Here is a 23,145-nt window from a genome sequence, read left to right as displayed (position 1 = left end):
AGGACCAGTCTTGGGGAAATAAAGAGCTAATGCTATTCACAGATGAAACATCAATGACTTTGCCACCAAAGTCACTTTGCAGTCGAGAAAGAAGGAAAATCTAGGGAAGAGAATGCCATTTGAAGAATGTCTGTGTCAGCCTCCCATCTTTCTTGGTTCACCTCCTGAAGCCACCAACACTATTGCTCCCAGGGCAGAGGAAGCCATCAAAGGAAGAAAAAGGAAAAGTCCAAAGGTTGGACACTTAGAAGGTGTTCAATGCACATGTTCTGTGCAAGTCAGCACCATCTGCCATTCGATGTCCTCTCTAGTCTCTCTAAGCTATGCTTCCCCCTAAAATTGAGGGCCAGAAGAAAGTTTGCCTCCTCTAAGGGACCATTTCCTCTTACTAGATATCTAATCCTTCCAACAGGGTGCTCTGAGCCATATTTAGGATTTAGCTGTGGTACCTTATACAATTCACTCTTACTCTGGGGTCCCAGAATTCATATTTATTATCCTTCAACCATGACACTAAACAACTGAATCCATTGAACAGATTGGTATTCTGTTCAATATTTGCAAAGCTCCTACTATCTGCTGTTAAGCAATGAAAATACAACTCTATTACAAGTCACTTTAGGTACGGTAATTCCAGGCACAGATAAGACATGTTCTTCCCTTCTCCAGTAACAAAGGGTGTCGACATCCTTCTCCCAGCTCTGTTTCAAACGGCTGATGCCACCAGTCTCTTATCTACTGCTGATGCACCTCCTCATGTCCTTTCAATCATTCTCTTCAACATCACTAGTGACCGTCTCTTCTCTTCTGTCAAGTTGACCTTTTTCTTCCTATTCTTCTTCTTCTTCTTCAATGAGCTCAGCCTGGCAGAAGGGTTATGGGCTTGGGCTCCAGTGCTCAACTGCCTGCCTGGGTGATGCAAATCCAGTTCTGTTTCTTAGCAGCGAAGAAATGTTGAGCAATTTACTAAACTTCTCAAAGTTTCATCTGTGAACTGGAGAGAGCAATAGCACCCTCCTCAAGGAACACAAGTTCACTTACCTAAGAGCCTTAGCACAGCACCTGGAACTAAAAGCATGCGCCCAACAGCTGCTGCTAGTGTAACAGTGGCTGGTGCACTATTTAAAAACTACTGTTTCTGCCCTTGCCAGATTAATCTACACCTGCCACAGTTCTCCTGTCCCTCCTGCTTTCCAAAGTTAATCATAGGGTGTCAAGAGCAACCTTTATACCTCTAGTCTTGGCATTGATGTTCACCGGCTACTAAAAGGTGACTTTATGGTATCAACTTTAGGTTGAGCTGTCCTGGATGCGGGATCCCAGGTGGCCGGGTACAGATGTGCAGTGTGCATGTGTAGATGAGTACGGTGGTCTTCACGCTTTCAAAGACAGACACCTGGAGAGAGAATGCTCAGGGACTGCCCTGGCGTTGGGATCAATCACCATGCTCGGCGTGTTCCAAATAGCCATTGTTAGCTAAAATAAAATGTTTCTTTTTCCTCTGCCCTTCAGACACGGAAAGAAACTGCATCCACTTTTCCCCACATTCTTTCATTACTCCTCTCTGACACGTGTTTACAACTCTCTCAGTAAGAATCAGCCCATTAGTACGATGACAGAGGAGCATCACAGGGGATGTCGTAAAGGGCCCGATTAACGTGAACACAAAGGGCTCGGGAAAACGCTGATGTAATGAAATGCTAATGCTATTCACAGATGAAAGATCACTGACAGAACCTCACTTTGCAGCCAAGAAGAATGAATCTGGGTAGTAAATGCCATGTGAGGGCATCTCTGCTTCAACCTCCCATGTCTCTCAGCTTGCCGACTACAGCCGGCAACTCTGCTTCTGCAGAGTATAAAGGAAGGTCAAGGCCGGCAAGAGAAATAAATCTTCACACCTGAACCTCTACCCTGTCATCTGGCAGGTCGGCACTAACCCTCACGACGACAAGAGGGACCAGGCAGTGGGTGGACAGTCGCTCCCCACACACCTGACCTTCTGTACACATCACGGCTGAAGTGGACACACAGTGACGATGAGAGGATGATGCGATGTCCATGGTGCTGACATGGACTTCGAGGTGCCACCGTCTGACTCACCTTCCTCAACAGCCACGGTTCCACCTCTCTCTCCCCTCGTCTACTCTGTCCCAGACCCATGTCCCTTTCTGTTCCTGCTCACTCTCTCCCTGCACAGGGCCTTCGTTCTTGCTTGTTCCCCATGCAGCAAGTATCCAGTTAAACACGGCATGAACCATCCAACCGCGTGACCCACGAATGAACCAGCGGCGCTCAGCCAGCCGCTGTCTCCTCCAGCCCTGCGGGCGGCCCTGCCGCTAGAGGGATCCACGCGCAGCGCGCCGCCCCAGGCCCAGTGCGCCGCCCCAGACCCAGTGCTCAGCGTGCAGAATGAACTCCGAGAAGCGGCGCTTTCACCACCCTGCACCCAGCTCACAGAGTCCCTCCAGCTGCACCCGGGTTGCCCCAGGGACCTGAACCTTTGACCCACTTTCGTTCTGATAACCCTTTCACCCTTCCTGGCTCACCATGCCTTCATTCATTCAATAAATACGAACATCCCTGTTCTAGGAGAACCTTAAAAATGCTTTCATTCAAGGGTTATTTACACCATTTACCATTTGCCACTGAGCACACAGAGGAGGAGGAGACACAGTCCTGCCTTCCATGGACTCAGAGTCCACTTGGGGAAACAAACATAGAATTTATCACGACACTGAGATTGGGGCACTGTTCCCTCTCCACCTGGGCCCTCCGGGCACAGACCGATGGCCCAGCACCCTGGCACTGCCACCAGCCAACTCTGAGTCGACGAGCTCACGAGTGAGTCTCCAAGGAAGGACACTGTGGTGGGTGGAGGCCATGCAGGAAGAGACAGTCGCCCCAGGCCCTCCCAGCCTGGTTTTTGACTCTTCCCCACCAGCCTGTTTTGTTAAAACCCCAGCTTGCTGTCCCTTGAGCTCACTTGAATCAGAATGCAAGTTGCTTCTAAAGTCACCTCCCTTCTTCAGAGTGAATTTAGGAACCAAATAGACCATAAGAATGGCAGCCTGAACCAAGAATAAGGTAAGAGGGTCCTCGCCCAAGGCCCCGGGCCTGTGAAACCCACCCCCAGCTCAGGTATGTCTCCATAATGAGTGGGTGTGTTTCTAATTACAAAAATAAAACTTACTGTCATAGGTTTAGACAGTACTGGAAGCATACTGTATACTTACATGTGTATGTGTGTACACACAGACATGACTGACAATACAACCCAAGGGACCACCACAACATGCACACACACCTGGTCAAAAACAGCCTCTCAGCTTCGCCACTGAATATGGTGATATTAATGGTTTCTGAATAAACTCTTTATCCTATCAAGGAAGTACCTTTATTCCTCAATTATCAAGAATATTTTTATCTGATATCAATAATGAACACAATAAAATGACTAAAGATAAATATCTGGTTTTTCTCCCTTTAACCTACTAATGAGATGACTTATATGGACAAATTTCCTAACATTAAACCTTGTAATCCTAAATAAACCTTACTTTTTATGTGCATGGTTCTCTTAATATGTGACTGAATTTGACTGGATAATATCTTTCTAGAACTTTTATACATTTACGCACAAATGAGACTAGACTAGTTTTGTTTTTTACGCTATTTTTGTCAAATTTTTTGTATCAGGGTAATGCACACTGAACCAGGATACAGATATATACATGTATGTGTGTGTATATATACATATATATATGTATACACACACACACACACGTAAGATACTGGGGTATAAGGACAATGGACACCTTCCAGCTTCTGTTTACTGCTTGTTTGCTAACCGCAAGGCATTATGAGTACATTATGGGATGCAGAGGAAAAAGACAAAGAACGTGGAAACCGGAGTCTCGCAGCTAGGACCCGGAACAGGTTAGAGCCTATCAGGGGCAGGATGAAGTAAGAATCACTGTGGGGGCGGATGCATGACCAGTGTGTAAACAACTGAGTTATAAAAAGGGGACTAACACACAAAGGAGGGTCCCTGCCCGGAGAAGAGGCCACTTCGCTGGCACTCTGGGAGCTCGGACCCTAGCTCAAGCTAGACAATAAAACTTTTTTTTTTTTTTTTTTTTTTTTTTTGAGACAGAGTCTCACTTTGTTGCCCAGGCTAGAGTGAGTGCTGTGGCATCAGCCTAGCTCACAGCAACCTCAAACTCCTGGGCTCAAGCAATCCTCCTGCCTCAGCCTCCCGAGTAGCTGGGACTACAGGCGTGCGCCACCATGCCCGGCTAATTTTTTTCTGTATATATTAGTTGGCCAATTAATTTCTTTCTATTTATAGTAGAGACGGGGTCTCGCTCTTGCTCAGGCTGGTTTCGAACTCCTGAACTCAAACGATCCGCCCAGCTCGGCCTCCCAGAGAGCTAGGATTACAGGCGTGAGCCACCGCGCCCGGCCTTAAAACAACTTTTGATAACTACAGCCTCGGTGACTCTGCCTCTCTGTCCTGCGGCCTTGTGAATCTCGAACATAACACACACACACACACACATATGTGTGCTTTAAAGAAATATAAGCAGCAAAGGGCTTGCTGTGAGTACCTTGAGGGTTTCCTGGAAATCACCATAAACCCTCTAGGCATCCTACCTTCTAAGGAAGCAGTTCTTTGATTACATTTACAACTGTCTTCCACAGTGGTGGGTTTTTGTTTTTTTTTTTTTTTTTGATGTTTTTTGCTTTTTTTTGGCCCCTCCGGCAGTCGGGCTCATCTTTGTTCCTTCTACAATGAACGTTATCCTAGAAAACAGTCTACCTCATCCACATGTACACATTTAACAGAGTTGCATATGATATTCTCTCTCTCCTGGTTTTATTCTCAAAATCTGGGGTTACATTTGTTTCCTTATTTTTTAGTGTTACATATTTATGTTTTCTCTGTTATTTCCTTACCACCGTGCCAGAAGTTTCTAATTAAGGGATATTTTTCAAAGAATCAGGTCTTTTTCTTTATGACGTATGCTGGTTTTATCTCACTTTGTTTTGTGGGGGGTGTTTGGTTGTTTTGCTAACATCTGCTTTGAGCAGGCTGGGCCTTTTCCCGCCAAGTCCCCAGAGCAGCCACATCCGGAACAAGGACTCACGGACCTGCCGGCCTTACCTCGATGAGCTTCCTTTCGTAGGAGCTGGCTAGTTCTTCGGCAACTTCTCCTGGCTTCTGTTCAGTTACTGTAACTTCTCCATCAACACTCCAAAGATTTGGCACCACTTTAAAAAAAAAAAAAAGAAAGACACTCCATAAATATTTTAACAGTAATCAAAAATTATTTTCTCAGTAAAGATAATTTCTTCTTTCCCAAGTGACTTCTCCAAAAGAAAAAGCTCTTTTGAAGAAAAACAAACAATAAAAAACACCACATAATTACCAATTACTTCAACACTGCAACATTTTCACATAAGTACAATAAAACGAGTGATAAGCTATATTTTTTAAAATGCGACAACTGTCATGCGATAGATGCTCAAGGGCCTGGGGAATCATCTTATCACTACTTACCATTTCAGGGGAAAATAGTGCTTGGCAAGACATAAGAACCTACGCTTGCATCTTTTATATTTGCCAAATTTTTCTCCAACAAAAAAGGTATCCAGTGAGGTAGTTCCTGTCCACAGCCAGATGTGCAATAGTAATGGGGGTCAGATCACAGGTAGTATCAAGAATTGGCATTTGTAAACCATGCTTAGGATAAGGGCAAGGAAGTCTCTGGAAAAACTCTAAAACCTGCGCATAACGTCGACACAAAGACATGTCAAAAAGAGACAGGCTCAGGCCAGGCCTGGTGGCTCGTGCCTATAATCCTAGCTCTCTGGGAGGCCGAGGCAGGGTGGATTGCTCAAGGTCAGGAGTTCGAAACCAGCCTGAGCAAAAGTGAGACCCCCATTTCTACTAAAAATAGAAAGAAATTAATTGGCCAACTGAAAATATGTAGAAAGAATTAGCCAGGCATGGTGGCACATGCCTGTAGTCCCAGCTACTTGGGAGGCTGAAGCAGGAGGATCGCTTGAGCCCAGGAGTTTGAGGTTGCTGTGAGCTAGGCTGATGCCACATACTCTAGCGCAGGCAACAAAGCGAGACTCTGTCTCAAAAAAAAGAGGCGGGCGCACAGGTCAAAGCAAGAATGAGCACAGGAGGCACCCCTGGGTATGGTTTCTACTATCAGATACCTGTCCACATATGCCCACTTTGTGGAGAAGACCAAATAAAGAAAAATAGGCAATGAACTAGATAGTTCCAAGCAAAGTAGAAAATCAAAGCAGGAAGAACTCCTATGCCAGTGGGTGAGACAAAGAGCCAGCGCCATGTTTGAAGAATGTGGATTTGCCTCAAGTCTCAAGACAAGCACCAACTCTGCAGATGGTTTCCTGTGCACTCTGGTAGACGGAAACCCTGACACCGCCACGGCTGAAACCAATGAGAAATCAATAATTGCTACAACTAGAAAATCAGACAGTGGCAACAGACTTGTTCTTCAGAGATAGAGAGGACTACCCAAATAATCAGTTTAAAAAGTTTCCAACAGCTGTTCCTGAGGAGTGGGACATGGGGGAGCCAGAGGTCTCGTGTCTTTTGTAACAAGGCTAAGAGAACTGATGACTTTTTAATCTAGTGCCTGTCAAATTTCAATTTAAAAACACAAACGAAATTTTTGCAAACCAGTTTATCAGTAATGGAGGAGAGACTGCGCTTAGAAACAGGACCTAGAGGCCGGACGCAGTGGCTCACACCTGCGATCCTAGCACTCTGAGAGGAACCCTTGAAGTCAGGAGTTTGAGACCAGCCTGAGCAAGAGCAAGACCCCATCCATCTATTCTAAAAATAGAAAACTGAGCCGGGTGTGGTGGCGCACACCTGTAGTCCCAGCTACTCAGGAGGCTAAGGCGGGAGGATTGCTTGAGCTCAGGAGTTTTTGAGGTTGCAGTGAGCTATGATCTGGCCACTGCACACTAGCTGGCACAACAGAGTCAGACTCTGCCTCGAAAAAAAGGAGAAGAGAAGAGAAGAGAAGAGAAGAGAAGAGAAGAGAAGAGAAGAGAAGAGAAGAGAAGAGAAGAGAAGAGAAGAGAAGAGAAGAGAAGAGAAGAGAAGAGAAGAGAAGAGAAGAGAAGAGAAGAGAAGAGAAGAGAAGAGAAGAGAAGAGAAGAGAAGAGAAGAGAAGAGAAGAGAAGAGAAGAGAAGAGAAGAGAAGAGAAGAGAAGAGAAGAGAAACAGGACTTAGAAAGGTTCAGTGAGACAGCAGCAGTGCCAATTAGTGGGGCAGCCGGGGCAGAACTACCTTGGCAGGTGTCCCCATCAGGAAGTGGATGCCGCTGCTGGGCAAAGCCTGGCGCTGATACACAACCAAGATGTGGAATTAACAGCCCTGGTCTCCGCCCGGCCCAGGCTACCTTCTTCCACAAGCACGTCTGCTGATCTGGATCCACCCAACCTGCTTCAAGTGCACACATCACATTAGCAATCAAGCCGCTGGCCTTCTGGCCCCAGGCACCAAGCCCACGGAGACTATATTTGAGAGAAATCAGCAATCTTCAACACTAGAGGAGGAAGATGCTTAAATAAGCTTCTCACCTTCAAGGCTGCGCAAAGACCCTGTACAGCCATGAAATTAAAGAAATTCTCTTAGAAACTAGCCAGTCAACCTTCCCTTGCCACTATTTGACCTCCTGCTGGCCTCCGTCAGCTCCTGCAGCCTTAATAAGCATGTCAAAAACTTCAATTCCATGTATGAATAATAAAAAAACACCTCTAGCTATGTATCATAATTTTCAGTAGGCAAGCTTAACGATGGTCTCCAATACCCCTGCCTCCTGGTATCCACATTCTTATATAATCCCAGCCCCTTGACTATGGGCTGGACTTACTGACTCTCCTCTAAGGAACAGAATATGGCGGAAGTGATGCGATGTCATCTCAGAGTAAGTTATAAAAAGACTGTGGCTTCTGTCTGAGGTGGCCTTTCACTCACTCATTCACTCCTACGTGCTGCCTTATGGAGAGAACTGATGGATCCAGCCAGCAGGCGAGGAGTGGCAGGGGACCCTCCCCCAGGTGAGCCTTGGGACGTCAACTGCAGCCTCAGCCGACACCCTGATCGAGCTCGTGAGGGACCTGGAGCCAGGCACATGGCTGCGCCACACCTTGACTGTCCATCCCACACAAACTGTGAGATAGCAAATGTTTGCTGCGTAAGCTGCTAAACTTTGGGGTGATTTGTTACACAGCAACAGATAACTAATACAGTACCTTTAATCATTCCGCAGGTATTTCCTGAGAGACTACTAAAAATAAGACTCTGACTTGGAACACAGAGTTACAAAGACGGTGATATGGTCCCACATGGGCGACATTTACCAAAACCACAAAAACAAAAAAACTGAGGCAAACTTGCTCAATGCATCTCTAAAGCTTAAGGATTAATATTTACAAAGTGAGAAAAATCAACTTCACAGCTAACTAAGGCACGAGAAGCCATGGGAAGGCAAGGCACGAGAAGCCATCTGACTGGGCTAAGTTCATGCAAGCACAGCATCCGATCCGTGTATCTCCAAGTCAAGAAGGCTCATCTCCTTGGGAGTGAGAGGACATGTTGGTATTCAAGGCAGGCAGCACAGTGAAAGTCTGAGTAATTTTGAGTCATTTGAAAGCCCAAATAACAGGTTATAAGCATTCTGTATTCTTCACACATTCCCCCAAAAACCAATCAATTTGGAGAGGATCGATTGTGATTAAATTCTGAAAATCAAATCTAAACAATAAATACAAACATTTGTGACTGATGGAACTAAAACTTTGTTTTTAAAGTTACATCTTTCCTGAGGGTGATCCATTAATTTTAAAATGGAAAGAATGACAATATAATATCCCAGGAGAAAAACATACTTGTCTGTCATGTCAGTAATAGCTCACTCTGAATTCAAGAACACCAGGCTTTAAGACACCGGTTAGCAGTGCAATCTTAAGCCTAAAATTTAATCATTAACAGTTCCATCCATATTTTGAGCCACTTTGATGGCATTCAGAACTTTATATTTTTCCCTGCAGCTGCCAATATCCAACAAGACAGAAAGTTTCACCTATATGGTTGGATATTTCCATTTCTAATAAGAAACTTACGCTACACATTAAAAAACTATAATACACAGGTCAAAAAGCAAAAAATAAGGGCTGTGTGTAATGTACTAACCAAAATTTAAAAGCTACATCCATATACAATGGGTTGTCACAGAAATCAAAATAATGATACTCCTTCCCCTTACATAGTACTTTGCAGGCTACACAGTATCCTTACATACAGAATCTCACCGGAGTCTCCGAACAGGACACTTTCTGGCCATTTTAACCTCATGCCAACTGTGAAGATGTTAACACAATTAACTGAGATCCTCCACTGACCCAATCAACCTAGTTACCATCCACATTATTCACAAGAAAATCTCCACTCTGTTTACTCGCCTGTACTCCGAGTGGTAGGTAATTTTCTCCTGCATTTTCCTGATGACCTAATTATAAAGTTGTAAGTTAGACTCCAAATGGAAAAAGAATGATTTGGCAACAATAATAAGCCTTCTTTTATATTCAAATAGTCAGACCCTGAAACTGTGTTTGGTAGAAGCACAAAGACATTGACTGGAAATCAGAAGCATTTTGCATGTTCCAGAAAGGCTGTGGGTTAGTTCGCATCCTTACTAGGTCCTATAACCTTCAGGAACATTCATATTTTTCGCCTCATTGCAGCCTGTCATATCTGTTTGGGGGTATCTGTGATAAGTCATCTAAGATAAGTAGACACTATGCTGGCCTTCCTAGCAGGCACCAGAGAACACATGGGGTTTTCTGCCTAAATTATTTTAAGCAAAACTTCCAATACCACAGAGAACAGCATGGCAAACAGTGTGATGAGGTTACTTTTTGCTTTCAATTTGAACAAGCTTGGCATGACCCAGATGCAAACAGTGTGAGATGCTGGTGGCGAAAGTGGATAAAGAACCAGTTTAAATTCAGAGATGGTTTCCCAGGACACGCGAACGGACGAGAGCAGGTGTGCCCAGGCCCTGCCAGGGGAGGCCGGGTTCTGGGTTCTTAGGGAACCTGGGACACTTTAAGCTTCCAAAGGAGAAAAGGTCACTCCAGGGTGATGTGCCTATGATCCCTACAAGACAGCAGGTGCCCACGGTTGTTCCAGCAAAGGAAAGAATCTTCCTGACAGTGACGTTCACCATCTTCCAAGTGCTCACTGTGGCAAGGGGAGAGCGTGGCGAACAAGACATGGAGCTCTGCGATGACGCCAATACCCAGGCTCACGGTCTGGCTCCTCTGCTTTCCAGGGTGACCTTGGTCAAGTCTTTCATTAACATGCTCCACCAACGGGCTACGAAAGATTCATTACTCGCCAGGCACTGGCCACTAGAGATACAGGGATGTAGTAAGGAAAAACACACAAAAGGGAAGGCCAATATGAAGCTTACATTCTAGTGAGGGGACTCAGAAAATAAAGAAGTGACTATCTAATATGCAAGGCTGTGAGAAGTGCTAAGGGAAGTTCAAACCTGAGAAAATGGTGGCAAACGCAAATTAAACAAGGTGTAAGGAAAGGCCTCACTAGGGAGGTGCTATCTCAGCAGAGACCAGAATAAAGCTGGGGAGGGCCAGCCACACACAGCCCTGGGGAGAGCATTCCAGGGAAACAGCAAGTGCAAAGGCCCTGGGGTGGGAATGTGCTCAGGTGCTAAATGATAATGAATGAGGGATAGATCAACAGGGAGTGGGATCAGAGAAGCAACAGTGAGGGTTTGCAGGCTATGGAATTTTATTCTGAGCAAAACAGGAAGCCACTGGAGGAGTCAGAACAAAAAGTGGGATGGTCAGATTTATTTTTTAAAGGCCTTTTCACTGGGTGCATGTCATGGGAGGCTGGGCAGGAGCTGTAAGGCCTGTACGGCTTGGCTCTCCCTCCAAAAATAACTCGCTGTTCTATTGCAAAGAGTGGTTACCTGACAGCCCCAGCACCTTGCAGATGTGCTGCTCTTCCTGGGCATCCGTGACCAACAGCTGAGCAGAGAGAGGAATTTCTGCCCAACACCAGCCCTCTCTAATGGGCAACCTCTGCACGGGGCTCCCCACTGAATTAGGGGGGTGAGCCTCTGCCAGTTCTACACGCAGGCCTGCCAACCCTGCCCCCCACCCCCCAGCTCTGCACGCAGGCCTGCCAACCCTGCCCTCCCCATTCAGCTGCCACGAGACTCATGCCCCTCACACCTCTCTCACTTGTAACTCTGTCTCAACCTCTTCTTCCGGGAGAACCTACCCACACGTCTGGTTAGGACGCTACTGCGACAGTCCAGGCAGGAGATGATGACGCTGCCCTGGACCATGTTGAGAGTCATGAATGTGACAAGCAGTGGAAAAGGCTGGGAGGAAAAGTCGACAAGACTTGATCAATTTGATGCAATGTTTGGGTGATTACAGGAGTCAAGGTCACACTAAGATTTTTGGCCTCAGCAACCTGGGAGGATGGAGCTACCATTCTGCTGAGCTGGGGAAGACTGGGGCAGGGGCGAGTGGTGGGGGGAAGAGGTGAACGACGACCGAGAGTTGGGCTGTCAGCCAAATCAGGCTCGATACAACCATTGGCTCCTGGAGAAGAAATACCACAAATGCAGTAAGATTTATGAGTCTGGCGTGTAGGGGAAAGATTTGAGTTAGAAATATAAAATTAGGATCCAGTAGTGTCAAGATGATAAAAACACCAGACTAGGTGAAAGCACCCAACCTCTGAAAACTCAGCTGCCTTCTGGTGTCACTGTGTACTTGTGACTAACTTGCCAGGCACGGTGCTAAGCGCTTTACTGAATTACTTCCTCTTGCAAGGACACGAGTGTCTGAAGGGCTAAGTGGATTTTCCCAAGGTCAGACCGCTGTCAAATGGCACGGTCTGGAGTTCAGCCCAAGCCCGTGTTTGGCAGCAAAGATGTCATGACGGGACGCTGGCTCGCTCTCTTGCTCAGACCTTTGTCCAGCAAACACCTCGAGGCCTAAAAGCTGAGGAAAACTCGGAAAAGTGGGAAGGGGTATGAACTTTTCCTTGTCCCAGGGTTACAATGCAGACAGGGGACATCCAACAATGTCACCAGCCCCTTGCTCTGCTCCGGTTTCCAGAAACCCAGTGCCACCAGGCCCGTGAGTCTCTGGCATCTCTCAGACAAGTTCTGTCTTGGGTTTTCCGACTGAACACTCAACACGTTATGGCTTTTGTAGATGGGGCAACGGCTATTACTCAGCTAACTTCCACCCCAGGGAAGGAAGGCCCTCAAAATGAGAAATACGTATTCGACCTCCAGTTTCCCAGGAGACCCCAGGCTGCAGCACTGGGGAGAGACCGGGGCATAAAACAGACGAGACACCGCAGCACTAATGGCCACCCCCGTGGCGTGAGGGAAGGTCCCAATCCCCTGGTATGGTCTCGGGCTTCAGCACAAAGCCACGGCTGCAATAAAGGGACAAAGGAGAGACGGTGTCCTGGGCCCTTGGAGCACAGCACGGCAGGGACGATGGAAACACTCCCGCTTGAGGCTGGATATGCCACCGCACGACACCCCTACTTTATAAACAGTAAAACCGGTCTTCAGAACACGCCGCACCAGACCCAGTGACACAAACCCGTCTGCCTGATTTCGAAAGCCCACCTTCCTCCCAACTCAGCAAGTTGCCGCTCTGCCGGCAGGAGCCTGCTCTCCCCGCCACACCAGCCCCCACCGCGACAGGCTTCCAGTGCCTGGGCTCAAGTGCCGAAGGAAACCTACTTCCCTGTACGCGTCACACACACACACACACAGACACACACACTCTTACATTTCCGGTTGCCTATTCATGGTTTAAGAAAACTATAAATTTCACACTCTCCAGAAAGTTGAAACCAAATTCTTTACAAGCATGACATAAACCCCCCTCACAGATAGCTGATTCTCTGGCACAAAGCAGAGGACTCTGGCGATACCCAAGCCACGAAACTACTACCCAAAGGTCTGCACCTGACTAGATCCCTCAAGGACAGGACCAAGAAGAACCATGTGACTGCAGTAGGATATTCCTTTTATAAAACAGATAGAGAGTGGTACGTGATCAAAAGTGTGGGCAGAGACACAGGACACCTCTGAGTTCAAATCTTGGCTCTGTCACAGCAATACTGTAATTCATAACATGGGTGTGTGTGTGTGTGTGTGTGTGTGTGTAGTGCCCTCATTTCTGGCATACAGCTCCTAGAACCCTTGGAATCTCCAAAGTGACAGGTGTTCTCGTATACGCCAATGAGATGACTGGTGTGGGGGGCTCCTGAACAGCCTCAGAAAGGTCTGGTTGCCAAGGGAACCAACCGCATTACTAGGGAGTGGGAACTTTCAGCTCCTCATCCCCACTCTGACCTGCCCCCACTTTCTGGAAGGGAAGAAGGGACTGAAGGTTGAGTCAATCATGAATGACCAATGATCTGATCAATCATTCCTACATGATGGAGTCTCTGGAAAAACGCAAAGGACAGGGTTCCCTGAGCTTCCCAGTTGCTGAACGCTTGGGAGGTGGTGCCCAGAGCGGGCATGCAAGTTCCCACCCCTTCCTCCATCCTTGCCCTGCGTGTCTCTTCCATCAGCCGTTCCTGAGTTGTATCCTTTATAATGAATAAGGACAGCACTTTCCTCAGTTCTCTGAGCTGTTCTAGCAAATGATCAAACCCGAGGAGGGGGCTCAAGGGAACCTCCAATTTACATCCAGTTAGTCAGAAGCACAGGTGACAATCTGGACTTGAGAATGGCATCTTAAGTAGGGGGCAGTCTCGTGGGACTAAACCCGTACCCAGTGGGGTCTGCGCTAATTCCAGCTCTGGTCAGAATTGAATTGAGCTGTAGGACACACAGCTGGCATTGGAGAACTGCCTGGTGAGGCAGAAACCCCACACATCTGGTGTTAAAAGTGAAGTATGGAGAGTGATGTGAGTACAGAAGGAATAATAGTTCGTCTCTCCCTACAAATGTCACTAGCTAGCAGGAAACCTTGGCACATCACCTCATTTCCCTGGGCCTCAGTTTCCTCACCTGTGAAATGGGGATAATACCTCTTGTGGGAATTAAACATGAGTAGATTAGAGGCTACTTTATGTTCTCACTCCAAGCATTAAAGACATGAGAATTTTTTAAGAGACAAATGCAAAGTGAGGGCCTGCCTTCTTTTTAAAATCGGAATGCCTCTCCATGAGAGGTTTCCAGCTCTCATCGGTCTTGCCAGAGAAATCTGCACACCTGTTTAGACACTGCCTCTCTCTTCTAAGAGATCAGCTAAATATATGATGGGTACACAAGGACAGCTGGGAATGACGGCTGCGTGAAACCAGAACTGTCATCACACCCTCGGCCAGCTACATTATCACCTGCTCACGTGACATAGCCCAGCAGAGGCTCTGATGGAAACTTCAGAGTTGACTTTTTCTCCCTAAGTGAAAAGCAGTTTGACACCGAAAACTGCTCCCTTCCTAGAATAAAACAAGCAGATCAGCGTGCCAGACAGAGTGACATCCTGCCTTGATCCAAGCGGTGTAAAAGCGCCAAACAGAACTCTGGGCCCACGAAGGGTCAGCTTTTCAGCGAAGGGACAAGGTAACCAGCATGGCGCCAAATGTTTTTAAAACAGCTCTTCCCAACTGCAGATGTAGCTATTAAATAGGTTCAAAAATTAAACTAGTAACAGAAATGCGTGTGCCGTGGTTCTAGTCTGGTGAGAGGGAAGGGTATACATGGTGGTCTGAGCACAGACAAAGGACACGGCCAGGCTATCAACTGCGGTGCCCTGGAGCGTGGAGAAGAGCAGATAAGCGTTTTCATTCTAAACCTTTGAAGCGTTTTTATTTGGAGCAACAAGCACATGTGACTCCTGCATTCATTCTTAAAGCAGCAGAGTGACATACATCAGAGACAGAAAGTGTTCACCTGTAAGGCCTGGGTTTATGAGAAACAAAACCTTTCTTGGGAAATTACTGTACAACCTGCAAGAGGAGATCCTTGGAATTTCAAAAGCCCACACAGAGGATTTCCCTGAACGGCCCCAGTCCTAGCACTCTAGACCATATCACAGGCAGTTAGATGTGGTGCAGCTAAAAATGACATGTGTCAATAGGACGAGGGGGCACAACAAAGCAAAAGGCACAGAGGTCGTGGCCAGATGGACCTGGTTCAAATCCCAGCTCAGCCCCTTTCCGCAAGGTGCTCAGCTGCCCTGAGCAAACTCCCACTTGGTGAAGAGGGGATCATCGCCCTGTCTTGGAGGGTGACATTAGAAGGTTCACCAAGGAAACAGGTGAAGCAACTATAAAGGTGCCTCGTGCAGAGAGCACACCCCATACCTGGTGATGACGATGGCGGCCACTGGAGTCATTAATGAAACATGAGATCATGACCTTGACTGTCTACCTAGATTAGAAGTTGCACAAAGGCAAAGATTCCATCCTGCTTCCCTGAACCCATGAAACATCCAGAATCAGACAGGGCACAAAATAGCCTCTCAATACTTCCTGACTGAATTACTGACCGATATTTAACTGGAGCCTATAACTGTATAAACTACTGCATAAACCTAACCCCCCAAAATCGGTCAACAAACACAAAATTTGTCACTCATATTAGGCATGCCACCCGACAAACAAGGTATACTTAATGCAGTCCTCAGACCCTGTTATGTTTTCTCATTATTTCTTTAAAAAGTTTATTTTCTCAAATATGTGTGTTCACTGCAAGAAAAAAATCTATTTTTACATTTTTATGACCCTGTTTGGACAAATGCCAGACCCCTGCAAATCAAGGAATAGGTATAGGGTATAAATCACAACTCAGCCAACAAATCATATGATAATCCATTCTTTTTCTTTTTTTTTTTTTTGAGATGGGGTCTCACTATGTTGCCCAGGCTCGTCTGAAACTTCTGGGCATAAGTGATCTTCCTTCAGCCTCCTGAGTAGCTGGGATTACAGGTGCGTGCTACCACATCCAGCTTTATGTACCTAGATAGTTTATATTCTCTCAAAGATGTATACTCTCCCACTGCGTCCATACAACTAGTCAAGAAGTTCAGTCCAAGAAGAGAGGGTCCAGTAAGAACAACAATAATGGCAGCTAATACTCGCTAGATGCTAAGTACTCAGCAGTACTGTAAGTACTTTATTCTGCACATGAGGGAGCTGACTCTACTATCTTTAAAAACCCACAGAAACAGAAAGTAGTTTCATAATTTCCAAGGCTGGGGGAAAGGGAAGTGACTGCTAAGGGGCACAGGTTCCCAGAAAAATGTTCTGGAGTTACACAGTGGTGATGGTTGCACAATTTTGTGAATACACTAAGAACCACCGAATTGCGTACATAGAGCAGGTGAACTGTACGGTCTGTGAACTCCATCTGTATTAAAACACATTCCAATGCCTAAGGCCAGAGCACAGAAAGTGCGGGTCATCCTTTGCCAGGCCCTCCCCGTCCGCCTCCAACCCCGCCCTCCGCATCAGGGTGACAGCGTAGGCCTCCAGGCCAGGTGTCTGTGCTTGCTCAGACACACACACCTCACATTCCCGCAGCGGCTTTGCTGTCTGCAGAGGTCGTTCCCTTGCTGCACAGCTGCCTTTCACTCTGCGGCAGCCTGGCGCTGCGTCCCGCCAGCACACGCAGAACAGCTGCATTCTGGGATGGAAACACGGTCTATTCCACCAGTCTTGTGTTGATCCCCGTTTAAGTAACACCACAATCCACAGCCTCGTGCCCATCTCCCTGTGCAGCTGTGCAGGTATTTCTCTGGGACGGACTCCCAGAAACGGAACTGCTGGGTCATAGGGGATGCACTTTAAATTTTGATCACCAACAGATTCCCACGGAGCGTTCTGTGACCTTGAACAGCCACCTCACTTCCGAGGGCCTCAGCCTCCTCCTTTATCAAACCAAGGGGAAGACTTCCTAAGTCAATTTCAGTTCTAACGTCCATTTTTTAAGCAACGAGACCCAGAGGAAGCATGACAAGGAGCTGAGCAGGGCCGAGCCGGGTGGGGGTGGGGTGGCGCATGGGGCAGGAGGAGAAAGACGCCAGAGGCTGTAACACTCACAACAGAACAAGACCCAAGAGAGAAAAGAGAAACTCAGAGGGCAAAGGCGGGTCATCCAGGAGGGTCTCTGCTTTGTGGAGAGACTGTTCCAGACAACAAACAGGTGACACCAGCCAGTATCTCGAGCCATGTGGGAAGGAAGCCCAAAGCTCAAGATACAAAGCCAGCGGTACCATAGATTAAAGAAGGAAGATTTTGTTAAGAGAAGAGGTCTGATTTAAAAACAACAACAACAACAAAAAAAAAAAACCACTCACACAATTAATGCTGAAAATCTGAAATCTGTCCATTCTCCAGGAACCTACAAGGAGAACACTGTCAAGGCTGAAACCGGGACGCCTAACACACAGGCAGGAAAAGAAAAATCATCATCCCTGAAACTCAAGGTCATGGCAAAGTCTAATGTTTCAAGAGGGTAAAAAAAGATGGGTTTAGAAAAGAAATCACATTGAAAGCTCACTTCCCTTATGAATTCTAAAGAATGCCACGGGGCCAGGTCATAACGGAAAGAAAAAAGGGGTCACGGAGAAGGACGAAGAAGCCTCAAGGTGGCAGCTGCCTCCTGAGGGGACAAAAGAGAAGAACAAAGGAAAGTGGACCCTTGCAGGGAGGAGTGAAGGCCCCAGCGGCTGTGTTCACCGGGACAGAGGCAGATGCCGCCGGGGACGGGAGGGTGGCAGGGCACATCAACGTGCCGGTGGCCCGAGCAGAAGGGTCCATTAGATCAGTGTGGCTGTACATTACATGGAGAGGGACAGGACGGGAAACCTGTTAAAATGCATATTCCTGGGCCCCATTGCCAGGAATTAATTCAGTGGATCTGTAGAAAGAGCCAGGAATCTGCAATTTAATAAATATTCTGTGTGATTTCCATGGCCATTACAGTTTGAGGACCAGTGCATTAATCGAAGAGAAAATGTCCAAAAAGCAAAGAAACTAGGAACGAGGAGAACTACCACATCCAAGGGGCTCTCCTCCGAGAGCCACACGTGACCTCCTGGGCTGGCTTCAATCCGGTCTTCAGTACTCTCAGAGCCTCCGAGGCACAAGGCACAGGACACGGTACCCTGAGTCCCAGCTCTCACCAAAGCTGCCAGGAGCCAGGTGGGGGTGGAGGTGGCAGAGGAACATCCTACTGTCCCTCCCCCACATCCAGGAGTGAGGGCTTGTTCAAGCTGGAAAGAGGACGTCCCCTTAGCCAGCAACCACGCCAAGCCCCCAGAGCCCACGCTGCTCCTCACAGATGGGGCAGGGCGACACTGTATCTTCCACAATTCCCATGTACACCTGCAAGCTGAGCACATTTTTTCCCCCTAGGTGAGAAAGAGACCTTGACATATTTGGAACAACATAATAATAAATGACAAACCAGAGGCTATTTCGAAAGCCCACAGAGATGCTGTGCAGCCTTGACAACTTCCCAGAAAAATCTTAATTATGTCTGGGAACCCGAAGCAAGGAAGATCAGGAGGAAGTCGAGGACAGAGAGAAGGGGAGGGACCTGAGGAGGGTTTTGTAACATCCCAAGCCCGAGGGCCGAGTCCACCTCTCTCTCCATCTCCTGTCGGCTGGGGATCCCTCTCTGCACTAGGCCATCACAGTGTGAGGCAGTGACACAGACACAGTCCTCCTCCTCCTACTGAGACCCAAGGCAACTTCCCAAGGGAGGCTGGAAGTCCTCTAGGGTGTCTGATTATATATTAGATAAAAAAAATAAATCTATCCACACTGGGTGCCTTTAACTGAGGAACTGACTCGGGAACTACCTCCTAAACCAGGGATCCTCAAGCTTTTTAAACAGGGGGCCAGTTCACTGTCCCTCAGACCGCTGGAGGCCCGGACTATAGTTTTTAAAAAACCGTGAACAAATTCCTATGCACACTGCACATATCTTATTTTGAAGTAAAAAACAAACGGGCAAAAACACCTGCATGTGGCCCCCGGGCCGTAGTTTGAGGATGCCTGTCCTAAACCTTTAGGAGTCCCACGTGACGTGGCAGATGGGAAAGTATTTCCTCCTGTTAGAGTGCAGACGTTCTCCAGAAAGGCCTTAGAATTTGGGTGCTGCCGCCGCCACCCCAGCTCAGCCAGCATGGAAGCGGACGAGCGCACTCTGGATCCCACGGGCGCAGGACCCGTAGGCGGCTGCCTTCTGAGCACTCACATCTGGTGTGTGGCACATGAGCAAATAAATGAGGCAGCTGATTTCTGGTGGTGACAATTTCTACGTGAAATATAAACCCGAGAAAGCGCCTTGGGAGGGCTCCTTCAGACCAGGGGAGGCTGGGCCTCTGCAAGGAGGCCTCAAGTACACCGACAACTGACACAAAGCTCGGGGAAAAGCACGGGGGAGAAGCATGGGAAAAGCACGGGAGAGAATGTTCTGGCAAAGGGAATGGCAAGTACAATGATGTGGGACGGAGGGGATTCTTCAAGGAACAGGAAGAAGGTGGGAGCGAGGTGACCCAGGGATGAGTGGTAAGGGGAGAGCAGTGAGGCATGTGAGGCAACGCCAACGGGGCTGTTAGGCAGGGCAGCATGGGATGTGATCCGCTGGTCTGGTTATCTTGAAGTCGCTCTGGCTGCCGTGCGAAGAATGGAAGAGGCAGGCTAGAGGGAGGAGCCCAGCTAGGAGCTACTGCAGCATCCCAGGCCAGGGACGGCGGGGCCTGGTCCAGGCTGGTGGCAGTGAAGACAGTCAGAATTGACCGGTCATCTCTGGGATGTATTCTGGAGCTGACAGGAATTGCTATGGATTATAAATGACAGATAGAGTATACAGAGAAACTAAGGAAGACTCTCAGATTTCTGGTGTGAGCAACCAGATGGTGGCATTTACTAAGACGGCAGAATGGCTCCCAAAGAGGTCCAAGCCACAAAGAAGCAGTGAACAGGTGATGGCACGTAGCAGAAGGGACTGTGCAGGTATAATGAGGGTTCCAGACCTGGAGGCAGGGAGAGTGCCCTGCATGAGCACAGCCTGCATGAGCCCAGCCTAATCACACACGCCCTTAAAAGCAGAGAACTTTCTCTGGCTGGAAGCAGGAGAGAGGAGAGGCAGCCTACAAAGGCAAAAGAGACGCAGGAGAAGAAGAAGTCAGATTCCAAGCATGGAGGACATGCCACTGCTGGTTCTGGGATGAGGAGGCCTCTAGAGCTAAGGGCAGCCCCCAGCTGAGGGCCAGGCAAGAAGCAGGAACCTATCCTACAACTACTTGGAATGGAATTATGCCAACACTTGAATAAGCAAGAAAAGGAGTTCCCCCTGGAGCCTCCAGAAAGGGATGTGATCTTCCCAACACCTCAATTTCAGCCCAGTAACATCCATGGCAGACTTCTGGCCTCCAGACCAATTATCAGGTAATAAATCAGTGTTGTCTTCAGGCACTAAGTTTTTGGCCATTTGTTGCTGCAGCAAGAGGAAACCAATGCAACAGGGAAGACTGGGAGGAATTGAAGGTCTAGTGGGAAAAGCAAGTGTTCTGTTTGAGCCACCATAAATCCAAGGGGAGGAGGCAAGAAGGCAGGTGGTCATGAGCATGTGGAACCCAAGCAGAGAGGTCAGGGGCCACTCCTGCCTCTTCCACCATCATTCCCAGTAGGACATAAGTGCCACGTACTCGGGAACTTGGTCCCCATTTTAAGTCAGGTAGTAGCACAGTACCTGGTACAAGGCAGGTGCTCTATAAACAACTGTCGAATGAATGTCAATCACCCCCTATTTAAATAAAAATTCTCAAGAAATAGTCAGAGTAAAGAGACAACTTATCAGACAGAAGAAAATATTTGTAAACCATATATCTGATAAGGAGTTAATATCCAAAATATAAAAGGAACTCAAACAATTCAACAGCAAGAAAACTAATAAGCTAATTTAAAAATAGGCAAAAGGCTTGAATAGACATTTCTCCAAAGAAGAAATAGAAATGGCCAATAGGCATATAGAAAAATGCTCAACATTACTATCAGGAAAATGCAAATTAAAAACACAATGAGATATCGCATCATACCTGTTAGGAGGGCTAGAAGATGTGGAGGGAAGGGAACCCTTGGACACTGTTGGTGGGAATATAAATTAGTGTAGAAAACAATATGGAAGGTCCTCAAAAAATTAAAAATAGAACTACCATACGATCTGGGATTCCCACTACTGGGTATATATCTAAAGGAAAAGAAATATGTCAAAGAGGTATCTATACTCCCATGCACTATTCACAACAGCCAAGATACAGAATCAGCCTAAGTGTCCTTCGATGGACAAATGGATAAAGAAAACATGGTGTATATACATAATGAAATATTATTCAGCCTTGAAAAAGAAGGAAATCCTGTCATTTGCTACAAAATGAATGAACCCAGAGGTCATTATGTTAAGTGAAATACACTAAGCATATAAAGACAAAGATCTCATGATCTCACTCTCTTGGAAATGCTAGCCAGTCTTGGGGCTTTCAATACCCTTACTACAACCATCGTTTTGGTTCTAGGCCTCTTACTCTTAAAGTACTCTAAACGCTCACGCCCAGCACGTCCATACCAGAACCCCTGCTCGTGCCCCACAGAGCCACCCCCATCCTGGTTAAGGGCCACTCTCCCCTTCTAGTTACTCAGAACAAATGCCTCGGAGTCATCTCTTACTGTTCTCGCTCACTCCTTGTGTTGCTGAAGATCCTTTTAGCTCCAACGTCCACATAAAGCTAGGGCCAGGCCACTTCTCACCACTCACGGCCCATGCCAGCCCCCGCCACCTCTTGCCTGGGTCCCCGTACCTGCCTTCCTACTCCTCTCTCTGCTTCCACCCCTGCCCCCACCCTCCAGTCTCCACACGGCAGCCAAAGCAAACCCTACGTCAGATGATGCCCCTCCTCTGCTCTAAGTCCTCCAGCGGCTCCTGTCTCGCTCCCACGAAACATCAACCTCCCCACAGCGGCTCACGAGGCCCTGGGGAGTCTGACCTGCGGGAACCCCTGTGACTCCTCCTCCTCCTCGTCCCCTCCTTGGTGCTCCTCGGACACACCAGGCACGCAGCCACCCCTGACTGTGTCGTCCTCTCTGCCCAGAAGCCTCTCCCGCTTGCGTCCGTGGCCAGCCCCTCCCTCCGCTCCGTCTGTGCTCCAGCAGCACCTTCTTGGTGACGCTCATCCTGAGCTCCTTCAACTTACGCCCTCCCCACTCCCCGACCCCGCTTCTGCTCCACAGCAATTATCACCTCCCGACAGGCTACACGGCATCTGTTCATCCTGTGTGCTGGCTATCACCTGTCTCCCCTATCTAGAATGTCGCTACACAGGGCAGGAATCTTCATCTGTCTCGTTCGATGTCAGCCCAAATGCCCAGAACACTATCTGGCCTGTGACAGGCGCTCAATAAATGCAGTGTTTATTAAAATGGGGTGTGAAAGAACAAACGACTTACATCAAGGTGAATGCCCAGTTACCAGTGGGTAATGACCCAAGCGACCCTGTCTTGCCACCTCTGTACCTCTCATCCCAAGCACGTATCTGGCCCCCGGGGGTGTGGGGAGGGGTGTGTAGATGACAGCTGCGGAATGAACCCATCAACATTTCTCTGGAATTTCCAGGCCCACAAAAATGACCCAAAGACCCAAATACCAACAGCTTCTCCATCTGGGTCTGGCAATTCCTCAAACCCAGCACACGAGCCCTCCCCACTCCTACGCCAGATCATGCGAAAGATGGCTCTGGAAGGAGTGAAATGTGCGAAGCTGGTGCTGAAGTGGGTCTGACGAGCAATTAGACAGCTGCGAGAGCCAGCTGCTCCCCTGCCATGGGCACCACGCCGCTCGCACGGGCAGCTGGCGGCCCACCAACGGCCCCCCGAGGCTGGGCGCCCAGAGTGCCCCCCCTCAACGAGTGGCTGCTGCCTCTGAAGGGTGTGAGCCCGGGAACCGGAGCCTGCACGGGACACCCCGGAAAGGCTGCAGGCACCAGGCAAAGGC

General features: G+C 47.9%; 1 protein-coding gene across 1 annotated transcript in view; it reads right to left on the bottom strand.

The window, feature by feature from the left end:
• SNX29 (sorting nexin 29) overlaps window positions 1–23,145 on the bottom strand; it is a 448,301-nt gene that overhangs the window by 208,855 nt on the left and 216,301 nt on the right. The window contains exon 15 of the mRNA XM_020281338.2: window positions 5,168–5,274. Within this exon, the coding sequence (XP_020136927.2) occupies window positions 5,168–5,274 (107 nt within the window). The remainder of the gene's footprint in view (window positions 1–5,167; window positions 5,275–23,145) is intronic.

The sequence above is a fragment of the Microcebus murinus genome, chromosome 19 (genome assembly GCF_040939455.1).
Source record: "Microcebus murinus isolate Inina chromosome 19, M.murinus_Inina_mat1.0, whole genome shotgun sequence".
Lineage (NCBI taxonomy): Eukaryota > Metazoa > Chordata > Mammalia > Primates > Cheirogaleidae > Microcebus > Microcebus murinus.
The sequence above is the reverse complement of the archived record's forward strand: the minus strand, read 5'-3'. Positions and strand labels throughout refer to the sequence as shown.